We start from the raw sequence: 16675 nt of genomic DNA, 5'->3' as shown, positions 1-16675 counted from the left end.
CTCGGTTCCTATTGACTCAATCAATAAATTTCTGGAAGTTTCCAGTATTATCTATTTTGTCGCCAAAAGGTCGCTAATTCGTCGCCAACCCATGAGATCAGCATCCAACTGAGCTGATCGTTAAACGGCCTTTCCAGTGATTGAGCAAACCTTGCTGGGACATAACAGATTCATAACATTATATGGCTGAATTAATATAGTTTCATAAATATATACGAGTTACTTTCTGATATGAACTCTTTATGAATATTTTCAACAGGTTCTGAGGAGGGAAGAAAATATTACAGAAACAACTTTGTGGTCATTGTCTGACGATCAGGGTAATATGTGGAAGAGAGGAATGGTGGTGATGAAACCCAGCATACTATACAATCAGGTGAGTACAAAAGAGCCAAAGTCTTTTCTTGAAAACTAGGGAATTGTTGTTAATTCCGACAAAGTAACCTAGAATAATTGAATATAACTCTATTCTACATTGAATTTCTTTCATTAAAGGCAAATGGATATAGCATTTTTTTAAAAATAAAATCCAATACAGGTATATTTTTTCAAGCCTGGCCAAATATATATATATATATATATATATATATATATATATATATATATATATATATATATATATATTATTTTTAACATCTGCATTAATCAAAGTGTTAGCACACAATTGCTTACTTCACTTAATAAAACTTTGTAACAGAAAATATGTGTCTAGTTGCAATATTTAAGGGTACGGTGGACTCTATTAAGCACTTTTATGATTTATTCACTTAGAGATATAAAAATTTTTATTCGGATTTATTAAAATATAAATACGTTAAATTTGTTTAAAATCTTTAAACAAAACCTTTTTTTTTTAATTAAAAGGTTGTTCCAGACGACTAAATTTGTAATTTTTTTTTGTGTTTTTTTTATTACACAATATTTATTTATTTCGAATGTAAATAAAACAAATCAATTATAAATATAAATTTATTCATTTTTCTATGTATAATTTTGTAATTTCAATTAAATGCTATTTTTTGGAAATACTTTTATGCACACTCAATAAATTTTCCTAAGAAATTTATGTTTTTCTGCACTAAAATTCACTTTTAACTATCTAAAAGAATTCGAAATATGAAATACATGCTCTATTTTCGTTTAATTTTCAACCGAAATTTTTATTACCAAATTTATTTTAATTTTCTGAAAAATAAAGTTACCCGGAACATTTTAAAGATATTTAAATTTTATTACAATACCATTTTGAGGAAAGTTATTAAAATATTCATTTCTCTTTAGGTCCTTCCATTATTCATTTTACTGCAATACATTTTATAACACTATTTTAGTTGAATATAAGCCCATAATTTCACATAAAATATAATAAACATATAATATAACATAATAATAGGTTCCGATAGTCATTGTCCGAGTGGATTTGAACATGGCTAAGAAACTTTTATTGGAAGATTGTAAGTTTATCCACAGTCTATTTGAACAGCATTTAATCAAAGACTGATCTTTAGCAACATAATGCTTGCTATGATTCGATAACAGCCGCTATGATATGACCAATAGTCGCCGATACAAATTCTCCTTTATCATGAATCCTTGACTTATTGCTTAGTTAGGCTAGACCAAGTAAAGTTAGTGACATCATATCAAAAATAATTAATAAAATAATTATCCGGTAACAGCCTGTAGGAATTTTTTTTAAAAACAAAACACAAATGAGGGCTGATTTTCCTTGAAAGTTCTTCAGGAGGATAACTTATCCTTAAACAAGGGTGCCGAAGTCAAATTAATCCTTACCTTCAAGGGCTATCCAGGTGCTCCAAGGTTGCTTTGATCAATAGCAGCTGTTACAAGCTCTCTTTTATCGCGAATCTTTGATCTGTGACTTGGTTAGTTACTATAGAGCAAGTAAAGTTAGTCACAGCATATCAAAAATAGCTAATAAAATAATTATCCGGTAACCGCCTGTAGGAATTTTTTTTAAAAAACAAAACACAAATGAGGGCTGATTTTCCTTGAAAGTTCTTCAGGAGGATAACTTATCCTTAAACAAGGGTGCCGAAGTCAAATTAATCCCTACCTTCAAGGGCTACCCAGGTTCTCCAAGGTTGCTTTGACCAACAGCAGCTGTTACAAACTCTTCTTTGAGCTTTGACTTGGTGAGTTACTCTAGACCAAGAAAGGTTAGTCACAGCGCATCAGCAATAGACAAAAAATTGACAACTGAAAAGGAGTACAGTTGAAACTCATATGAAAATTTAGACAATGTAACTTAAGAGGTGAGCTTCTTTTTGCTTCTGGTTTAGAATAATTGTAGTACACCCTTTTTTGAAAGGAAATATTTATCTGAGGAATCTTCTAAGTTCTGCTTCAAAATATTAAAAGCTTTCTGCTCTTTCTAGAACGAAAACATGGAAATTGAACAGCCTTGCAAGTCTCTGACTGCCAATTTTAAATTAGTAATCCATTGCACGAATTCTTTATAATTATTTTTTAATAGTGTATAATCTTCACAGGTCGTGTTCAGAGGTGTAACAGGTGGAGCAAAAAAGGGCTTCATGGCCCTCGATGATATTCGAATTAGAACTGGTGAAGAATGCGACCTCCTTCCGCCCGAAGCAGATCCACGTTTGGAAGGTATTCATTTAATTACTTAAAATAATAAAAAAATATATATTCTTGATTACTCTTGCTTTAAAATCAGAAAAAAAGGTCATTATTATATTACATTTGTTTACATGTATGTAATTATATTTTTTAATCTAATTTAAATCTTAAATTAATTTTCAAATTTTTTTCATAAATTAGTCCATGTTACTTCATTCTAAAATGTTTCTAAAATTTTTTATTGAATTACTTTTAACACGCGCTCAAGAAAACTGATAACTATTGCTTTCTCTCTCCCACTCCGAGTGAAAGGATTAAAATCCATAATCCCTTCACATATCCTACCCTTCAAAGATATCCCTACGCATATTTACTCTTTCAAAGATACCTAAGACTCCCTTTTCTCAGTCTACACGTATCGAAGAAATTCCTTTCTGAATCACATAGTAAAATCACTAAAAAGAAAATTTTCTATCACTTTATTGATGCGTCTTTTTTTAAATTATCAACTGATAAGTTGCCAAAATATTCAAAATATTTTTATTTTTATTTTTAGTATGCGAAGAGGCTAAAAAACTGGGCAAAGCATGAACAAAAAAGAAAAAATATACACATTTAACATTGGATGCGAGGAAAGAATTTCATGATAATGGTTCGCTTCTTAATAGCTTCGATTGAGAGATCAGAATGTATATAGTAAACTATGTATGCCTTAAATAAAACAGAATTAATTATACAGCTGTTTTAAGAACCACAGAAAGTTTTTCCTCGCATTCATTTCTTTTTTCAAAAAATATCGCATTTCAGATTTATTCCATTTTATATAGACACGTGCTGAAAATTAAACTTTTTCTTGTTTTAATTTGCAACAATATTTAACCTATTTCTTTAATTTCTGCTTTTGTCAATTTGATGGCAACACGTTGATAAAAGTCAATTTTTTACAATGCACACATAATGTGCCCGTACAGCTTAAATTTTATTTTTATTTTGTGCAAAATAAATGATGAAAAATATAATTAAATTCTTTTTTAAAAATTCATTAATAATGGAAATTTAATTTATAGGTTAAAACATTAGTATCAGTGAAAAGATTATTTTTTTAAACTTCAATATGATGCTAAAATCAATTTTGTGCTGTAATATTTTAGGAAGTTATAGCTAAAAACGCCGAAATTTCGCTTAATTTTTAATTAATTGAAATTCTAATTAAAAATTCAAAAAATAACTCAGATGTGCACAATCTCGACCTCCGAGGTATACACGTGCCAAATTTGGTAACTGTAAGTCAAATGGTCTAGCCTGTAGAGCGCCAACACACACATTGAGCTTTACTATAAGTATAGATGTAGATATAGATAAATGTATAGATATCTATAACTATACTTATAATAAAGCTTAATAATAAATACTGACAAATTGTGATGAAATTTGTCTGATCTGAAAACTGATCTGATAAAAATTGGAAAGTACTGATTTTTGGCATGAATCTACAATTTTTACTGAATCTATTTTGAGAATACGTGTTTTGGACGCCTTACCGTAAACCAATTCACACCAAAATTTAACTGCAACTGTAGTCACAAGACAATATAACAAATTTCTTTGATTTAAGTCATTGCGTTTATGAATCGTAGCATTTTACATGCACGTCAGACTACTTCTAAATAGATTTTACTCAACATTTGATAGAAATCTACAAATTTGGTAAAAATACCGTACATGAAATTTCATTTGTTAACCTTAAAGTGCTAAAGTGTCAACCTTAAATATATTTTTCGGCCTCTAGGAGGTTCTAAAACAAAAAAAAAATTCACCCAACTCTCGAATTTTTTTATGATTACAGTACCATCTCTATACTTCATATACAATAAAGGAAAAAATGAAACATTGCAAATTGAAGCAAATATAGAAAATGTTTATCTTTATGCCGAATAATTGAGTATTTATTGAAAAATAAATAATATAAAAATACAAATATTATAAAAATTAATATACAAATCTTTCAATTATACAAAGTTTATATAATTGAAAAACTTTGAAGTTTTTAACAAATGCCAAAAGATTGTATTATTCGACAAGAATTGAAAGTCTATTCCTTCATTTCAAGCACATTTGAAGAAATTAAATATCGTTTGCAAATATTCTTCTTTCAAATAAATGGAAACAATAATTTTTCATGATAGAAGTTAAAATTAATCGTTTTATTTTTCATTTATATTGGAGGGAAAAATCGTCTGATTTTCTTAATTAATATTAGATGTTATCAGTTGCGCATTTAAATATTTCGATTATAATTATTAATTGAAGTGAAAGGAAATTTATCATCAGTTTTTAAAAATATATATATTCTTCGGTATTTGTGTATTGATTGCATGACAGGTGCCTCAATCTCAGGAGACACCCGAGCACAAGTCGAATCTGATTGCTTCGTTCGATCACATGACTTCAAACTATACGTCATGGAAAATCTTCTGTTGGCTATTTATCTTTCCTTTTGGCAAAATTAATTTGGGAATAGATATCATTACTGCGGTAGTTTGTTTTGTAATTCGGTTGATTAAAATTTTACACTCACATCTGTTTTATAATAAAGCTGATATAGAAGAAATCAGGGTCTGATACATGTTTCTAAGTGTGCTCTCATTTCTATATTTGAAAAGAAAATATTATGAACTGTTATTATATAGGTTTATTAGGTTTATAAATGTTGTTTTTCAATAAAAATGAAATGCGCAGATCTAAAAAACTCTCACTGGATCCATTTTAACATATGTATTCAGAATTTAAGTCAATAACTTCACAGGGAGAAGCTCTTATTTCTATTTTTGAAAAGAAAATATTATAAATTGTTTTTTTTATAAAATGCGTTTAAAATAACTGCATTTTTTATAAATTTCAGCGCCGCATAACGCACCTTTGAATTCCATGTTTATTCCTTATCCTTGCAATACGAAACAATGCTTACCGCTTTGCAGATAAAAATTGGTTACTGTAAAATTGGTGGAAAATGGATTTGGCGGTTTTCAATTCACTGACCAATCATTCACTGACAAACCAATCAAATTCGACTTGTGCTCGGGTGTCTCCTGAGATTGAGGCGCCTGTGATTGCATGCCATTGCAAACTTTAGGTTTAATCACATGTCTTTGGCGAACATATTCAATAGACTAATATTATATATTTGGCGATCTTTCTTGACAATTAGGCGCTGTTATCCAGTTAATAAAGGTATCCATTCGTGGATTAAAGATATAATAGTTTTTCTTTTATTATTAGAATATTTTTAATACAATAAACCGACAGACATCAAAACAGAAGACCATCAAATTAACAAAAGCTCTAGAATAACTAAGTTCATTAAATATATATATATATATATATATATATATATATATATATATAATGAAATAAAAAAAGCTTGAAACTTGAATATAAATAATGATTTGTTTGTTTGTTTGAATGAGGGGGATTTAGGGATTTTTAGCTACAAAGGCTGTCATCCCAATAAATATTGATGTATATAGCGACAAAGGTGGTTATTCAATAATAGTGAAAAAGTTACAGTTAAATTTTTAAAAAAGCTTTTAGAGTTTGTGTACAAGCAAGTACCAAAAACTTGTATTAATCAGCAAGAACTGAAAGTTTATCTCTGCATTTTAAATACATTTGAAGAAATTAACTACCGTTTGCATATATTGTTCGTTCGATTAAATACAAAAAAAAAAAAAAAAACGCTTTATGGTAGAAAGTTTGAATTTGCCCTTTGATTTTTCATTTTTATTTGAGGGATTAAAAATCGTCTGCTTTTCTTAATTAGTTTTGAAATTATTATTGCTCATCTAAATATTTCAAATATTATTTAGTATTAAATAGTTATAGTATTATTTAGTTTAATAAATAGTTTAGTATTATTTAGTATTAAATATTATTTTCAAATATTATCAAATATATTTCAAATCAATTATTTAGAATAAAGGTTTCTAATAACTGCAAGGTAATTAACTATAATTAACTTATGCATTAACTGCATGCCATTGTCAAACTTTCAGCTTAACTGCATTTCGTTTGCGAACATAATCAATAAACTAACATGATAGTTTTATCGATCTTTTTGGTCGATTTACTGCTGTTATTCGTTTGAAAAAAAAGTATCCATACTCGGGTTCTAGCGGTAATAATTATTTTTATATACTCTAAAATGCTTAACTTAAATCCATTTACTTTCTCCTTCTAAACAGGCACATGTTCATCAAATCCTTGTCTGAACGATGAAAAAATTTTCAATTTTTTAAAGTCCTAAAAAATAAAGGAATAAATAAATATTATACTTATTTTAGCTTCTCTTAATATTTTCTTCTATACAGACCTTTGCTGTTAAAATCCGCACTTATGCGGTGGCAACTATGTTGCAAGCGGAAAGAGTTTTAAATGGTTTTGATTGAGTCCTTTCTTTGGAGACACATGTGTCGAAGATAAAGGCCTTACATACTTATGTTATTCATAAATTCAATATATATTGTAAAATATATCTATTTATTTTAAAGTTTCTTCTTTTCTACAAGATAAAAAAATATTCAACCCTATATTTTGCGAAGTAGGGTGCAAATAGGGATTTGAAATTCTCCAATTATATAACTAAAGACACAAAATAGAAGAAAAATGAGCAGTAAACGAGGTTACGTATAGGTTTGATACCCATTTGTCTTTTTATCAAAATAAATGGGTATCATGAAATCATGACTGAACGATGGTAGCTCTATTGCCAACGGAAGAAGTTTTATATGCATCTATTTAAATCCATTCTTTGCAGACAGATGCGAACATGGTAATGTTCGCCAGTTATTTTTGATTTCATATTTCAGAATAATAATTTAAAATTCTTGAATTAAGAAGAATTATTAAATTCAAAAAGGAGGAAATAGAAAAGCAATTTTTCTATTTTATGTAAAATATTTATTGGAATATTCAATTTCGCTCTTTTACATTTAGATCCTTGTTCATCGAGTCCTTGTCTGAACAATGGTAGCTGTAGTGTCAACGGAAACAGTTTTAAGTGCTACTGTCTAAATCCATTCTTTGGAGACAGATGCGAAAATGGTAAGGTTCGCCAGTTATTTTTGATTTGATATTTGAGAATAATAATTTCAAATTCTTGAATTAGGAAGAATTATTTAATTGAAAAAGCAGGAAATCGAAAAGCAATTTTTCTATTTTATAAAAATTTTTATTGGAACATTCAATTTTGCTTCTTTAAATGTAGATCCTTGTTCAACGAGTCCTTGTCTGAACAATGGTAGCTGTAGTGTCAACGGAAACAGTTTTAAGTGCTCCTGTCTAAATCCATTCTTTGGAGACAGATGCGAAAATGGTAAGGTTCGCCAGTTATTTTTGATTTGATATTTGAGAATAATAATTTCAAATTCTTGAATTAGGAAGAAATATTAAATTGAAAAAGCAGGAAATCGAAAAGATATTTTTTCTATTTTATAAAATTTTTTATTGGAACATTCAATTTTGCTTTTTTAAATGTAGATCCTTGTTCAACGAGTCCTTGTCTGAACAATGGTGGCTGTAGTGTCAACGGAAACAGTTTTAAGTGCTCCTGTCTAAATCCATTCTTTGGAGACAGATGCGAAAATGGTAAGGTTCGCCAGTTATTTTTGATTAGTTATTTGAGAATAATAATTTCAAATTCTTGCATTAGGAAGAAATATTAAATTCAAAAAGGAGGAAATAGAAAAGCAATTTTTTTATTTTATGTAAAAAAATTTATTGGAATATTCAATTTCGCTCTTTTACATTTAGATCCTTGTTCATCGAGTCCTTGTCTGAACAATGGTAGCTGTAGTGTCAACGGAAACAGTTTTACGTGCTCCTGTCTAAATCCATTCTTTGGAGACAGATGCGAAAATGGTAAGGTTTGCCAGTTATTTTTGATTTGATATTTGAGAATAATAATTTCAAATTCTTGAATTAGGAAAAAATATTTAATTGAAAAAGCAGGAAATCGAAAAGCAATTTTTCTATTTTATAAAAATTCTTATTGGAACATTCAATTTTGCTTTTTTAAATGTAGATCCTTGTTCAACGAGTCCTTGTCTGAACAATGGTGGCTGTAGTGTCAACGGAAACAGTTTTAAGTGCTCCTGTCTAAATCCATTCTTTGGAGACAGATGCGAAAATGGTAAGGTTCGCCAGTTATTTTTGATTAGTTATTTGAGAATAATAATTTCAAATTCTTGCATTAGGAAGAAATATTAAATTCAAAAAGGAGGAAATAGAAAAGCAATTTTTCTATTTTATGTAAAAAAATTTATTGGAATATTCAATTTCGCTCTTTTACATTTAGATCCTTGTTTATCGAGTCCTTGTCTGAATAATGGTAGCTGTAGTGTCAACGGAAACAGTTTTACGTGCTCCTGTCTAAATCCATTCTTTGGAGACAGATGCGAAAATGGTAAGGTTTGCCAGTTATTTTTGATTTGATATTTGAGAATAATAATTTCAAATTCTTGAATTAGGAAAAAATATTTAATTGAAAAAGCAGGAAATCGAAAAGCAATTTTTCTATTTTATAAAAATTCTTATTGGAACATTCAATTTTGCTTTTTTAAATGTAGATCCTTGTTCAACGAGTCCTTGTCTGAACAATGGTGGCTGTAGTGTCAACGGAAACAGTTTTAATTGCTCCTGTCTAAATCCATTCTTTGGAGACAGATGCGAAAATGGTAAGGTTCGCCAGTTATTTTTGATTAGTTATTTGAGAATAATAATTTCAAATTCTTGCATTAGGAAGAAATATTAAATTCAAAAAGGAGGAAATAGAAAAGCAATTTTTCTATTTTATGTAAAAAAATTTATTGGAATATTCAATTTCGCTCTTTTACATTTAGATCCTTGTTTATCGAGTCCTTGTCTGAACAATGGTAGCTGTAGTGTCAACGGAAACAGTTTTACGTGCTCCTGTCTAAATCCATTCTTTGGAGACAGATGCGAAAATGGTAAGGTTTGCCAGTTATTTTTGATTTGATATTTGAGAATAATAATTTCAAATTCTTGAATTAGGAAGAAATATTAAATTGAAAAAAAAAGGAAATTGAAAAGCAATTTTTCTATTTTATATAAATTTTTATTGGAACATTCAATTTTGCTTTTTTAAATGTAGATTCTTGTTCATCGAGTCCTTGTCTGAACAATGGTAGCTGTAGTGTCAACGGAAACAGTTTTAAGTGCTCCTGTCTAAATCCATTCTTTGGAGACAGATGCGAAAATGGTAAGGTTAGCCAGTTATTTTTGATTTGATATTTGAGAATAATAATTTCAAATTCTTGAATTAGGAAGAAATTTTAAATGGGGTCAATTCACGGTCACGTATCAAGTACCAAACAAACCGTTTCTGTTCAGTTTTCAACCGTTCTGCGCATGTCGGGATGTCTGCCAATAACGTTGATGATTGAATAAGGTTGAACCATTGTTTAGTAAATGTTACGCTATCCTATCAATTATTAAAAACTTCTGATTTTTTAAAAAATATATTATTTTTTTACAAATTTTCGTAGTTATATAATTTTATTTCTTATATTAAAATTTTACTTTGCATTTTCAATGGAATTATTGTTTTTGCATAAATAATTAACATCGCTTTTTAATTCGTTTGGTGCTGCTTTATTCTTTCCTTTCCCATATCCTTTTCCCCCCCTTTTTTATCAAAGGATACATTTTGACAAATGACTTTGGCAGTGTTTTTGAAAAATTGCATATGTTCTTTATTTACATATTATTTAAATATTATTGAATGTTGAATCTTATAAATTTAGTTCTTTTTAAAAATAATTATTACTCTTAGATAAGTTAATATTTTAAAGCTTACTAGTAAAGTTATTACATTTTTTTTTCTTATGTAATGATTTTTATTAATATTGAGACTTTGATGTTTTCAGTTTGCTCAGAGGAAAGAACATGAAACTCAAATTTGTATATATTGAATAAATTATGTTTACATTTTCAAATTATGAAATATAAAAGGTATAGATACCTTTTTTTTAAATCTATGCAACTTATGAATCAGTTATTTCATTTTAATTTGTAGAAATCATTAAAGGAAAACAAACTGAATCAAATTTTCATAATTTTTATTTACACATTACAAAAAAAATATATATAAAATATATATGATAATTATTTGAAAAAATATGATCAAATGGATGTTTCAATGTACTCACTTTTTCAAAAAAACGATTTACTATTTATCAACATTTATTTTTCTAGACACTTAGAAAAAATATAAAGAATGTTAATGTAAATGATGAAATCAATTTTATTCAACAGAAACATCCTAGATACTAAACAACAGTTTATTTTTTTTTTACCAATAAAAACATTATGTTGAACAATATACTTTTAAAGCAGAACATTTATGAAATGCTAAAGTTACATTGATGCTAATTTTACATTGATGCTAAAGTTACATTGATAAAAATTACACTGAATGAATATGATAAAATAAAACAAAAACATACAATACAGAAAATTTAATAACCAAGAATAAGGTCCTGATAAATATATATATTTAGAGAGAGAGAGAGAGAGAAGTTAAATAGGATGTAAAGAGGAGATGGAAGAAAAACTTTTATGCTTTTATAGAATTTTATAATTTAAATTTGATATGTTAAAGAAATAGAAAAAAAAAAAGAAGAAGAAAAGTGAAACATGCATGTAGCAATGAAGTTGGGAATAAAAATTATATAATAAATTCTGATATGGAAATTGATTTTCAATGAAAAGACCTTTTTTTATTAAAACAAAAATCACTGAGGTGCACAGTGTTATAACAGAATATTATGATAACAGTCAATTTAAGTTTAAATACAATAAACTATTAACATTTCATTTTTAACAATAGAAAAGTTGTTTGACATAAATTCACTTTGAATCCATCACAAATCTGCAAATGTAATTAGAAAACTAGTAATATTCACTTCCACCTAAGTTTATCATTATAGCAGTTGTTATTTTTGCAACAGGAATTTGTTGACTTGCATCAATTAAATTTAGATAAGATTTTGCAGGTAAAATGTAACACAATATTCATGTAAACATTTAAAAACCTTTTAAGCATATTCAAAATTATCAGAAATTTCATCAAATGTGAATAAAGCAAATTAGAAATGCACTCACGATTTTGTTTGATTGTTTTTGACGGCAAATCGTTTACCGATTTCTTTTACCGATGTTTTTCTAACAAATTACTGGAACAGCTATATTTAATAAACGGACACACACTGAATGAATTCTTCAAAATGATCGGAGCATATCACCGACTTCGAAGGCTTGAAAAAATCTATACCAAAGCTATCAACCCAAGTCAGAATTGTTGAAAGGAAAATAAGAAAGCATTTTATCATGATAGTCATTCTTGTGTTTCGCATTAAAGCATCCATCAGCACACCAGTATTTCCTCATTTAACACATAATAAGAGGAAAGAAAATGACTCAAAAATTATAACTTCAAATGTAAACAAAAAATCCGCTTCATACTTGGCGGAGAACGTTAATGGCAGACTGATCGACGAAAGTGGTGCGGATGAAATTTAAATGCCATGCGCAAGAGGTACATGACATGTTACTTTTACGTCACATGAATTGACCCCATTGAAAAAGCAGGAAATCGAAAAGCAATTTTTCTATTTTATGTAAAATATTTATTGGAATATTCAATTTCGCTCTTTTACATTTAGATCCTTGTTCATCGAGTCCTTGTCTGAACAATGGTAGCTGTAGTGTCAACGGAAAAAGTTTTAAGTGCTCCTGTCAAAATCCATTCTTTGGAGACAGATGCGAAAATGGTAATGTTCGCCAGTTATTTTTGATTTGATATTTGAGAATAATAATTTCAAATTCTTGAATTAGGAAGAATTATTAAATTAAAAAAGGAGTAAATTGAAAAGCAATTTTTCTATTTAATCTATACTTATAATAAAGCTCAATGTGTGTGTGTGTGTGTGTGTTGGCGCTCTACAGGCCAGACCGTTTGACATACAGCTACCAAATTTGGTACATGTATACCTTGGAGGTTGAGAATGTGCACCTGGGGTTTCTTTTTTCGAATTTTTAATTAGAATTTTAATTATTAATTAAAAACTAACTTTTCCACCAAAAAATCTTCCATTTTCCCCACCGCCAACTTTTCCGCCAAAAAAATCTTCCATTATCCCCAGCGCCAAACGAGAAAGGCTTCAGTTTTTTTTTCTCCCAACAGTAATGAGGCTAGGGTTAAAATTTTCCGGCGGATTATTTCAATCGGTTCTGTTTATTTTCTTAATGTTTGATGCATTTAAAATTAAACATTGTTAATGAATCAATCTTTCAGATTCATTCTGAAGTACTTTTGAATTAAAATAAAACAGAATAAAGGAAATTAAAAATTTCTAATCCGCATAGCGTTACCCCAACTGGCGTAGAAAAAATCACGTATTTGCGTTACGTAACCGGCGAAGAAAATTCACGCATGCGCATTCTGTTCTGATTGTTGCCATGACAACGTTATCAATGGATGATTTAAATTATTTTTGGGTTAGTTGCATGCTTTTGTAAGTAAATTGTATTTATGTTAGTTATATATTTTTTGTATATGCTTATAGTTTTAAGTACATCGTTTTTTAAGTAGTTTTTTTTAACCTGTTTTCAATGATTTAAATTATTTTTAGGTTAGTTGCATGCTTTTGTAATTAAATTGTATTTATGTTAGTTATATATATTTTTTGTATATGCTTATAGTTTTAAATACATCGTTTTTTAAGTAGTTTTTTTAAACCTGTTTTCGACCGTTTATTTTAAACGATTCGTTTTATTTTCTTAGTGTTTGATGCATTTAAATTTAAACATTGTTAATTAATCGATCAGCTCATAATGAATCTAAGAAAATTTTGTTGACCAACTCTTGAGATATTACATAAATTAAAAAAGATATTCTTTAGTGCCCATAAAGTTTAAACGCTGAGTGATTCTATTTTCAGTAATCAGATTATAAAAAAATGCTTTGTTTCAGTAAAAAATATTATTATATTAATTGAAGATAAATTCTTTCCACTTTAATTTAAAGCATAAATTCTACGGGTGCTAACAGAAAATGAGAGAGATACATATTACGTTATGACTGAAGGCCTTTATAATATTATGAATGAATTATATGATAATCAAAATTTGAAGTTTTAAAATATTTTGATGAAGAAGCTATTAAAGTAGAAATTGAATAAAATATTTAATTATTAAAATTTTAACGAACATTAAGATTGGCGAACCGGCTGGTCGCCAAAGGCGGCTAGTATAAAATATTTATTGGAATATTCAATTCTGCTTTTTTTAAATGTAGAACCTTGTTCATCGAGTCCTTGTCTGAACAATGGTAGCTGTAGTGTCAACGGAAACAGTTTTAAGTGCTCCTGTCTAAATCCATTCTTTGGAGACAGATGCGAAAATGGTAATGTTCGCCAGTTATTTTTGATTTGATATTTGAGAATAATAATTTCAAATTCCTGAATTAGGAAGAATTATTAGGTTAAATAAGGTGGAAATCGAAAAGTATTTTTCTATTTTATGCAAAATATTTATTGGAATATTCAATTTTGCTTTTTTAAATGTAGATCCTTGTTCATCGAGTCCTTGTCTGAACAATGGTAGCTGTAGTGTCAACGGGAACAGTTTTAAGTGCTCCTGTCTAAATCCATTCTTTGGAGACAGATGCGAAAATGGTAATGTTCGCTTGTTATTTTTGATTTGATATTTGAGAATAATAATTTCAAATTCTTGAATTAGGAAGAATTATTAAATTAAAGAAGGTGGAAATCGAAAAGCAATTTTTCTATTTTATGTAAAATATTTATTGGAAAATTCAATTTTGCTTTTTTAAATGTAGATCCTTGTTCATCGAGTCCTTGTCTGAACAATGGTAGCTGTAGTATCAACGAAAGTAGTTTTATGTGCTCCTGTCTAAATCCATTCTTTGGAGACAGATGTGAAAATGGTAATGTTCGTCAGTTATTTTTGATTTGATATTTGAGAATAATAATTTAAAATTCTTGAATGAGGAAGAATTATTAAATTAAAGAAGGTGGAAATCGAAAAGCAATTTTTCTATTTTATGTAAAATATTTATTGGAATATTCAATTTTGCTTTTTTAAATGTAGATCCTTGTTCATCGAGTCCTTGTCTGAACAATGGTAGCTGTAGTGTCAACGGGAACAGTTTTAAGTGCTCCTGTCTAAATCCATTCTTTGGAGACAGATGCGAAAATGGTAATGTTCGCTGGTTATTTTTGATTTGATATTTGAGAATAATAATTTCAAATTCTTGAATTAGGAAGAATTATTAAATTAAAGAAGGTGGAAATCGAAAAGCAATTTTTCTATTTTATGTAAAATATTTATTGGAATATTCAATTTTGCTTTTTTAAATGTAGATCCTTGTTCATCGAGTCCTTGTCTGAACAATGGTAGCTGTAGTGTCAACGGGAACAGTTTTAAGTGCTCCTGTCTAAATCCATTCTTTGGAGACAGATGCGAAAATGGTAATGTTCGACAGTTATTTTTGATTTAATATTTGAGAATAATAATTTTGAATTCTTGAATGAGGAAGAATTATTAAATTAAAGAAGGTGGAAATCGAAAAGCAATTTTTCTATTTTATGTAAAATATTTATTGGAATATTCAATTTTGCTTTTTTAAATGTAGATCCTTGTTCATCGAGTCCTTGTCTGAACAATGGTAGCTGTAGTATCAACGAAAGTAGTTTTATGTGCTCCTGTCTAAATCCATTCTTTGGAGACAGATGTGAAAATGGTAATGTTCGTCAGTTATTTTTGATTTGATATTTGAGAATAATAATTTCAAATTCTTGAATGAGGAAGAATTATTAAATTAAAGAAGGTGGAAATCGAAAAGCAATTTTTCTATTTTATGTAAAATATTTATTGGAATATTCAATTTTGCGTTTTTATATGTAGATCCTTGTTCATCGAGTCCTTGTCTGAACAATGGTAGCTGTAGTGTCAACGGGAACAGTTTTAAGTGCTCCTGTCTAAATCCATTCTTTGGAGACAGATGCGAAAATGGTAATGTTCGCTGGTTATTTTTGATTTGATATTTGAGAATAATAATTTCAAATTCTTGAATTAGGAAGAAATATTAAATTGAAAAAGCAGGAAATCGGAAAGCAATTTTTCTATTTTATGTAAAATATTTATTGGAAAATTCAATTTTGCTTTTTTAAATGTAGATTCTTGTTCATCGAGTCCTTGTCTGAACAATGGTAGCTGTAGTATCAACGAAAGTAGTTTTATGTGCTCCTGTCTAAATCCATTCTTTGGAGACAGATGTGAAAATGGTAATGTTCGTCAGTTATTTTTGATTTGATATTTGAGAATAATAATTTAAAATTCTTGAATGAGGAAGAATTATTAAATTAAAGAAGGTGGAAATCGAAAAGCAATTTTTCTATTTTATGTAAAATATTTATTGGAATATTCAATTTTGCTTTTTTAAATGTAGATCCTTGTTCATCGAGTCCTTGTCTGAACAATGGTAGCTGTAGTGTCAACGGGAACAGTTTTAAGTGCTCCTGTCTAAATCCATTCTTTGGAGACAGATGCGAAAATGGTAATGTTCGCTGGTTATTTTTGATTTGATATTTGAGAATAATAATTTCAAATTCTTGAATTAGGAAGAATTATTAAATTAAAGAAGGTGGAAATCGAAAAGCAATTTTTCTATTTTATGTAAAATATTTATTGGAATATTCAATTTTGCTTTTTTAAATGTAGATCCTTGTTCATCGAGTCCTTGTCTGAACAATGGTAGCTGTAGTGTCAACGGGAACAGTTTTAAGTGCTCCTGTCTAAATCCATTCTTTGGAGACAGATGCGAAAATGGTAATGTTCGCTGGTTATTTTTGATTCGATATTTGAGAATAATAATTTCGAATTCTTGAATTATCAACCAATAATAAATCAAAACAGGAGGAAATCGAAAAGCAATTTTTCTATTTTATGTAAAACTAGCTGTATCCGCATA

At 28.4% G+C, this 16675-nt stretch overlaps 1 protein-coding gene across 1 annotated transcript in view; it reads left to right on the top strand.

The window, feature by feature from the left end:
- LOC129975325 (MAM and LDL-receptor class A domain-containing protein 1-like) overlaps positions 1-9799 on the top strand; it is a 49738-nt gene extending 39939 nt beyond the window's left edge. Inside the window, exons 11-19 of the mRNA XM_056088388.1 lie at positions 260-376; positions 2514-2634; positions 7597-7704; positions 7868-7975; positions 8140-8247; positions 8684-8791; positions 9228-9335; positions 9501-9613; positions 9773-9799. Of these exons, the coding sequence (XP_055944363.1) occupies positions 260-376; positions 2514-2634; positions 7597-7704; positions 7868-7975; positions 8140-8247; positions 8684-8791; positions 9228-9335; positions 9501-9613; positions 9773-9799 (918 nt within the window). The remainder of the gene's footprint in view (positions 1-259; positions 377-2513; positions 2635-7596; positions 7705-7867; positions 7976-8139; positions 8248-8683; positions 8792-9227; positions 9336-9500; positions 9614-9772) is intronic.
- Positions 9800-16675: the final 6876 nt, after the last annotated feature.

Source organism: Argiope bruennichi, chromosome 7 (assembly GCF_947563725.1).
Source record: "Argiope bruennichi chromosome 7, qqArgBrue1.1, whole genome shotgun sequence".
NCBI lineage: Eukaryota > Metazoa > Arthropoda > Arachnida > Araneae > Araneidae > Argiope > Argiope bruennichi.
This window is presented reverse-complemented; position numbering and strand designations above follow the sequence as displayed.